The sequence below is a fragment of the Nilaparvata lugens genome, chromosome 8 (genome assembly GCF_014356525.2).
Source record: "Nilaparvata lugens isolate BPH chromosome 8, ASM1435652v1, whole genome shotgun sequence".
In the NCBI taxonomy this organism is placed as follows: Eukaryota; Metazoa; Arthropoda; class Insecta; order Hemiptera; family Delphacidae; genus Nilaparvata; species Nilaparvata lugens.
Genome location: NC_052511.1, coordinates 32,949,583 through 32,958,468, shown reverse-complemented (window position 1 = coordinate 32,958,468; position 8,886 = coordinate 32,949,583). Strand labels below are relative to the sequence as shown.

Sequence of the window (8,886 nt, the reverse complement as noted above, 5' to 3'; positions counted from 1 at the left end):
GTTATACGCTTTTTGCGAAGTGACTCGATTATGAAACAAATGGGATACCAAAGAATGTGTTCGTTCTAATACTTAGCTGGAATAGTGATTATGCTGTGAATGTGAAATATAGGTGTATATAATATAGCCTACAGCAGATGTGACGAAGCGCAAGTTCTGATGGAGAGATTATAGGGAAGTATTTACTTTATTGAATTAGGTATCTCATGCTAATATGGTATAGTAAAGTGATACGGTAGTAACTGCTTTATAGTATCAGGCAGTACGGTAATCATAATCGGAAGATCGCTTCCAATTCCTGCCTCAAGTAATTAAAGTCTAAAAGTAGACTGTCACTCTCCGATAAGCACCGAATGTTCCAGTAGTCTGTTACCTGTTACATTACAACTTATACAATCCGATTCTAAAGCCTACTTCCTTCCTTATTCTAAGTTGAATAATATGCGCCACTGATCTCGTACTTACTCTCAATAATTGCATAACATAAGAACGGTTATTATGGAATCGGGGCGTCTGGATAATATGTTGTTATGTGGCGATTTCTTTGCAATGCATGTGTACCAAATACAGACTGCAAGTGGACTACATTCAAGTGGGTATTATTCGGACGGTGTAATAGATAATAATTGCACGTCGTCGTAATGTGGAGGAAAATAAGAGTAAAAACAGTGGAATGGAATGAGGGCAGTTGGATAATTTGGAGCGCTCTCCTGCAAACGATTTCAATAGTCTTCTTCCAAACTAGTTCAATGAGAAGACCATAGTTCCAGTAGCGTGATACAGATGGAAAATTATATGAATATGAGCTACTTTTGGAAATTAACAAAAATTTTGCGTATGTTGTTATACGCTTTTTGCGAAGTGACTCGATTATGAAACAAATGGGATACCAAAGAATGTGTTCGTTCTAATACTTAGCTGGAATAGTGATTATGCTGTGAATGTGAAATATAGGTGTATATAATATAGCCTACAGCAGATGTGACGAAGCGCAAGTTCTGATGGAGAGATTATAGGGAAGTATTTACTTTATTGAATTAGGTATCTCATGCTAATATGGTATAGTTAAGTGGTACGGTAGTTACTGCTATATTGTATCAGGCGGTGATCATAATTGGAAGATTGTCGATTCCTGCCTCTGAAGAGATTAACGTCTAAAAGTAGACTATAGAACAGTAGATGTGACGAACCGCTTGCTCTAATGGAGAGATTTATAGAGAAATATTTACTTCATTTAATTATTTTGACTCTCATCAACGGTTTTTTACAACAATTGCTAGAGATTGCTCTCTGAAGTTCCTCATTCTATTAGAAAATTGTGTAAGATAGAATAAGTTAATTTATTAGCTGTTTGATAAAGATGGGAATAATTTTTTAAATCCAAAAAAAATTTTTACATTTTTCTTATGATTTATTCAGATCATCAAACTAATTAAATCTCAAGAATGCATCTCCTATGATTTTTATTTCATTATTATGGTATAGACTACTTCAGGATGCTATTCATCTCAAGGTTTTCATCCCGTTGAACTGGTGTTCCTTCCTTCATTTTCAGTTCGATGTATGCAGGTTTTGAACAAAAAAATTTTTTTTGCATAATTTGGAAATGCAATAGACATTTTAAGATCTTGTGAGATGCTAGGATATTGATAGATTAGATCGAGGTAATTTAAGGAAAACTTCAGTTTTTATTACAAAATATTTATTAATTAAATACGATTTTTACACACTATTCATTTCGAAATCACACATTCATCTCAGAGAACATATCGTGTTTATAAATCATGAAAAATCATATGAGATATTGAAAAATGAAATATGAAATAAATGAGGTAGCAGGGTGAAACAATGGAAGTCATCAATGATGTTCTATGAGTCACACATGGGGAGTTGGGGCTCTAATAGAGCGTTAAGATAATGAGGAATGCCCAAACATTTTAAGCAATTTTAGTGAATATGTTGATAAAAGTTGAACATGAGAATTTTCTCAAGACTGAACAAACATAGGATACATCATGCTTCTCTTTCAAATTTTTGAGCAAATTGTGAAGGAGTATTTTGATGTGGAATCCTAACATACTTGATGCAATCCTAAATTAATGTGATTAAAATAATACGTTTTGATCTCATGACTTCAGACTATTTTTTGGTAACGCTTTGATTTGTTGTGTTCGTCATTCCATTTGGCAGCTTATCAATGATGATAAGAGTAGGATGAACCATGATGGCTTTCATGATGGTCATGATGGTCGTGATGGTGAACAGGGACATGAATGGGCACATGGACTGGCACCTTCACTTCGACTGGGTAGGGCACCTTAACTGGGACCTTGATTGGGACCTTGACTGGGTAGGGCACTGGCTTCTCAACGGTGTAAGGGACGTGCTTCTCAACAGTCACTGGGTATGGCTTGGGAACGGGGACTGGGTAAGGCCTGTCAACGGGCACCTTCACTGGGTAAGGGACCTTCTTCTCAACAGTGACTGGGTATGGCTTTTCTACGGTGTAGGGGACTGGGTAGGGCTTGTCGACTGGAACCTTGACTGGGTAGGGGATGTGTTTCTCGACAGTGTAAGGTACCTTCTTCTCGACAATGACTGGGTAAGGCTTTGGCACATGGACTGGGTATGGCCTGTCGACGGGCACCTTCACTGGGTATGGGATCTTCTTCTCAACTGTGACTGGGTATGGTTGAGGGACATGGACCTTGACGGGGACAGGGACTGGCTTCTCGACAGTGACTGGGTAGGGCTTGGGCACATGGACTGGGTATGGCCTGTCGACGGGGACCTTGACTGGGTAGGGTACTTTCTTCTCGACATGGACTGGGTAAGGCACAGGAACCTGTTTGGTGACAGTCACAGTTTTGACGTGGTGTTCGTCATGGTGTTGGTCGAAGCCTCCTCCATAATGGCCTCCATCGAAGGATGAGGAAGAGAAGTCGCTTCCACCGAAGTCGTAGCCACCAGAATGGCCTCCGATGTCGCCACCTCCAAAGTCTCCACCGAAGCTTCCATGCAGTCCTCTCTTCTCCTGCTTCTTGTCTGGTTGATCGGCGTTCTCAGTTTTCTGTTCAGCAGCTTCTGAGAGGGCCAGAAGCGCCACGAAGACGGCCAGGCAGTACTGCAGAAATCACAATACAAGCTAATTAATTCATTGTTATTTGTTGATTTGAATTATCATGTGTTATACCGTCAATAATGGAAATTATAATTGAATTATACGTATGAGCTCAATACTCTGCCCGAACACTCTGCTTGATTATTTCTCAATTGATCTTCTAATCACTATCTGAATGAAATCTTTATTCCGCTCAAAGTGGGGGAGCATAATACGCTGAACATAACCACAGAATAACGAGTATTTCCCTTGCAATAAACAGATTCACACTATAGAGAGTGTATAATCTCATAACACAGTCTCTATAGATTTCAAACCATATAAGCTCAGAGAGGCTTGTTTATACCATTCGTGTTCAACCATAATATTCCAAATTAGTATTCACTTATTTCTTTCGGGTACTAGAGGGTTCAATTAGTGTATAGATAGTTAACAATTTGAAATTCATTGAAAAAATCAATATGATTCGCCTCCAGAATAATCCACGCTTTCATATTCTTGAGAAATTGATGAGAGCTGAAATTGATGAATAGAAATAGAGTGAGAGAGATAGATGATGTAAGAAAATCAGATGCAGAGCTGACAGAGCATCAAGACAACCTTATTTTCTTGCCAATCACATCTGTCAGCTGTGCATAGCGAACTCTGAGTTGAACTCCAGCCAAAGTTCTTCATCGTTTCGGGAAACAAATAGAGATGATTCCTTCGTTTCTCATGCATACTTCAATGAACTTCGTGACTTCTGCTTCAAGAGGAACACGAAATCGTCATTCACAGATTATGATGAATGAGCCTCGAAACCAATCGATTCAAGCAGATGAGATCTTTGGATATTTATTACATTGATAGTTGAAAAAACTCTTGAAAATATAAGAATGGTTGATAGAGGATTTCGCAAGTGAGGTTATCATTTATCTACAAATCTATTGAAGCATTGTACGGGAAAATAATTTTCTCTCCATTATTTTATTATTATAATTTTATTGATTTTTGTGAAATTTAAGAATTGGCAAAATAGAGATTCAAATTGTTCAGCTTTGACCATAGTGATATATTTTTCTATATTTATAATTTTATCGACCATTACAATATTTATTATTCATCTTTACAAGGTATGTATTACAATGTAGATCTCTACATACAGATCTGTCATCGACCCATTAATACATATGAATGGCCCAATTATAATAAACTTGACAATGTTCCAACTGTTCCAAGTTATTTCCTCATTTCTCTAAAGACTCAAGTGAGCGGAATGTTTCCACTGATTATATTATATATATTCAATATATTATGGTTATTTCTTTGGAAATAATACAAAGAAAGTTACTAGTTATTCTTAAGCTCCTAGTCAACAATAGTATTGTTTTATTTATTGAATCAAATTGTCAAAAGCTGCTTATCAGTTTATTTACAGGAATAAATAGTCTTGCATTTGTAAAATGTCGTCTGAATATAATATCACAGTGGAATAACGGCTATTTACTGCAGTTCTTATCAGTTAAGGTGCTTCAATTGCAGTATGCAAATTCTCTGTCGGTATAATGACCGACATTATTCAAGAAGAGATCAGAAACAACTTTTTTTGTCTTCCAACACTCGCTTGCACATTTCTCCATGTAAAGTACCTAACTAACTGAGCTCTCATCTCAAGCCACTACTCTTCAACCGAGCATGGTGTATATTAAGGACGTAAGTAATTTTGAAAACCTGACCAATTAATTAAAAGTGTTGAAGTGAATGCTTAGAATTGGAATGTGCACTTCGATCAACTTATAAACATCTTTCTAGAGGCTGATAATGGGGAGGAAAATAGCGCCATAATTCAATATTCAGAGCTATTGGACAGTCAGTGAAAGTAATACTGTATCAAGTGTGTAACTTTTTCGTTTTTTGTCATCCATTCCTTTGACTTGTTTTCTGTTTGTGCTGTTTCTTATGCTTTGAAACCGGTCGGGATTAAATCAGAGCTTGTTTCCAGTGACAGAAGAGTTTGCTTTTTTGAATAAAAGTGATTAAAAGTTGATCGAGTAAATCAAGTAATAAAGTGAAAATATGAAAATAGTCCACTGACCACTCTCTTTTGGTTGCAGTTGACATAACTTAGCATGTGAACTTGACCAAGTTTTATGGAGAGTGAAAGCTGTGGGTTTATTGACATTATGAGAACGGTTCTGCAGTTGGTGACATTCTAATAACAGGTATTATGAGATATTCTTTTATGAGAATCTGAATTCGTCCAACCAAATATTTTATTTTCTAAAATACTCACTATATTAGCAAAAACAAATATGAAGAAATACGTAATCTTGTAGTTAATAATGTAGTAAATAAAACAAACGCTATAGTGAGTTCCACGTTATAATGACAGTAGATAAAGATAGAAGAATAGCGATGCCGATTCTCTGCATTAATTAATTATATTTCTACACTGTCAAAAACATAATTGGCATCGTTGTGGACCTGGAAAGGGATAGTACCACCGGCTTTGTGGAATGATAGACAAGGATAGCAAAACCAAAGTTGATCAAATACTGTCATTATAACGTGGACTTCACTATAGTAATGTAGCTGATTAGACCCATCTAGTCTACATCAATTGTATCGTTTTCTCTCACTCCTGTCATGTTTTATTCAATGAATCTTTAAATGGTCATTACTTTTGTGTTATACGATATTGTATTATTTACCGATTCAATAAAATGTATTTGAGTGAATATCTTGAATCTTGTGATCGATGATAATATATTGGGAATGATAACAGTTTCTACTTTTATGAATTTTCCGCAGGAGATATATTTTTCGTGTCAAATTTTGTAAGAGCAGGTAAATTTTTCCAATATCAAATACGAAAAACTGAATACTCAACAACAAACTATGCAAACAATATCACATATTTCGAAGGAATTGTGAATATCAATGCAATACAAAAATAAACCTTTGGATAGAATGAGTGTAAGTTATGAGGGAATACATTGACATCTTTTGAGAATTTTCAAAATTATGAATGATGAATGTCGCATGAAAGAATTTGGTGTACTTTTAGTTATTCGGAAGGACCGAAAATGGTTATTACAAGCCCACACTTGTTTGGAATTGTCATTCTAATTTGAAATTATGTTTGTGAGAGCCATTTTCACAAATATGAGAAAAACAGTGCGAAGTAAGGTTTGTGAACTACTTGTTTTGAGAAATATTTCACAACTAATCATTCCGAGTACGATGTATTTCAACTAAGAATGATGTTTAAGGCATGTAATTGGATGAAATATTCATCTTTATGGAGGATTTCATGTTCTGTTTGCAATGAGGAACTCATGTTTTTCGTTTTGTATTTTCCAGGACATAAATATTCCGGCATCAACAGAAATGATGTCTTTAGAATTATAATTGCAACATAATTTTTGAATAATTCTACACTTATATGACTTATACCCATACAAGGTGAGGCCCAACATTATCCTTTGATTTCTATTCCACTCCTCCATTTTTAGGTTATGAATATTGATAGAAATTTGATACTGCATGTTCCTAATGAGGCTAGTCATGCTATTGCCTGTCATACGTAGACTGTTTTATTCCATTAAATAGAATGGAAGCACAATATTAGACAACAGTCTTAGTTGAAAGGAATTTCAAATTTCTAATTTCGAAAAGAAAATTAATTGAAACAATTTCATATAACATCATATATTAATTCAGAAGCAACCATATTCTATTTGATGAGAGAATAATAATTTATTGGCATTGTTTTTTGAGGAAGTAGATATATCATACAAATTGATAATTTCAAGATGAAATCGAATGTTTGAAGCGTAAGATTACATTACATTTGAACATTTTTGTATTCATCATGATATCACTATTATTTTGATTATCTAGATGAATAATATGGATTTGAAGTTAATCTCAAAGATGAATATCGACCAGTTTATATGCAGATACAATGAATTTTTAGAATATTTCTAAAAACCTTTACCGTGAAAGCAGCAATTGAATATTCATAGGGGTTGAAATTTTACTCAGACATTGTTATGAAAACACAATATTATCTTCCAAACAGTATTATTTTAGAAATAGTCACAATAAATCATGTGAAATTGATTCTCTCAGTTGAAAAGTTTTCAAAGTTTTTCTGATCGAAGCAAATTATTTTTCAAAACAATTTGTAATCGAAATTTGAAGTTGTAGCTTACCTTGCTCTTCATACTGCTAGTTGTTGTCCTAGAGATGTATTTGCTCACTGTTCACTGCCCTGAGTGGGACTAGACTGACTACCAGATGGGACAAATCTTGTTTTATATTGCACCCATTGACGAATGTCCAGTTCAGTTTACCGCAACCACCACCACCACCACACCATCTCTTCGACCACCACACTTTGGGTCAGCTTATCCCCCTTCTCCATGTCTCAGGATTGCATGAAAGTGAATGAATAATGCACTAAATGATAACTGGAGAAACAAGGATAGGTGGGGAGAGAAAGAGGATGGATGGATGCAAGAAGATGATGCACGCAGAACAAGGTTCAGTTATGTAATGGAATTTGAGAAAAAATGCCGGGGCAGCATGCGTGAAAGTAAAACGGACTAATTACGAGTTTTCCTGTAACAACGCCGTTTCGAACAATACTGGATCATGCCCGATGCAACTTATTCTTCTTCTTACTACTGTATCTACCTCTCATACTTTTCCTCTTCTGCTATCCGGTAAGGACATGTCCATCCTCCTCCTCTTCTTGTCTCTTCAACCATAACCAGATGCTTCCTCTCACTCTCTGTCTCTGATGCGATTCTACACCTATCCTAAGGCTCTATAACATGGACATGCACGTTATAGCACCCACAGACTCACTCCAGTACAATACCTCTGTGCTTGATTTATGCGTTAGCAATAAACTTGTCATAGGTACCTATTACGGTGGCTGTGTGTTATTCATTCGTTGGTTATCACGATAGCAGAAGACATCATCTCTGACAGATGAGCTAACATCCGAACAGTCTTGCAAAGACATCTCTTGCTGTGCAGGATGTTCAAGCCGTTGGACCACCATCCTCAACAATATTAATTAACTCGGCGGCTGCGTTTTAAGGATTAAGTCATAGTTAAGTGAGAGAATGAAGTTGTCGTGATGTTGTGAGGAAGAAGATGATCTTGATAAGGCCGCAAAAGTGAGGAATGGGAATGATGAAGAAAGGTTCAAGTAGGTACGTAGTTGAAGATAGTTTTGAGTGAGGATATGAAATTGTGAGTGATTCGATAAGTTGCTAAGAAGCAAAGAACTTTGAGTTGCGATATTATGATGAGTATAGAATAAAGATTTCTCAAAATGAGAAGGATCGTATGTGCTTTTTCGATGAAAAGTTTATTAAACGAGTTGATAAAAAATTGGCTCCTCTCCATAATACACCATCCATATTCGTTCATCACATGATACAGTGTTATGGTAATATAGTTGGGTTTGGTTCAAGTTTCAAGAAATTCGATTCTTCAAACAAGGAGGAGTTTGAAGTTTTGAAAAATTGGATATGCCAAAATGAGTACGATTTGAACCAACTTAAACACCAATGATTTGTTTGATTTGTTTTGTTATGCTCATGACATCAAAAGTTCTAAAATATGTGAAAAAGTATATTAATTTTTACCAAATTAACGCTCTTACTAAATTTATTGTTAGAACAGCTGGCAAAATCCAACTATTATGCAACAGGTTGACACAACACCAAGTGCAATATCAATCGCAACAAAAACTTGTGACCCTAATC

The 8,886-nt window shown here is 35.7% G+C and overlaps 1 protein-coding gene across 1 annotated transcript; it reads right to left on the bottom strand.

The window, feature by feature from the left end:
* Nucleotides 1–1,665: 1,665 nt before the first annotated feature.
* Nucleotides 1,666–7,473, bottom strand: LOC111043798 (proline-rich protein 4). Its single transcript, XM_022328848.2, has 2 exons — nt 7,318–7,473; nt 1,666–3,124 (listed from the first exon to the last, which is right to left on the bottom strand). Exons 1-2 carry the CDS (start codon nt 7,327–7,329, stop codon nt 2,195–2,197), a joined length of 942 nt encoding a protein of 313 aa, XP_022184540.1. The 5' UTR covers nt 7,330–7,473; the 3' UTR covers nt 1,666–2,194.
* Between the last annotated feature and the right edge of the window lie 1,413 nt (nt 7,474–8,886).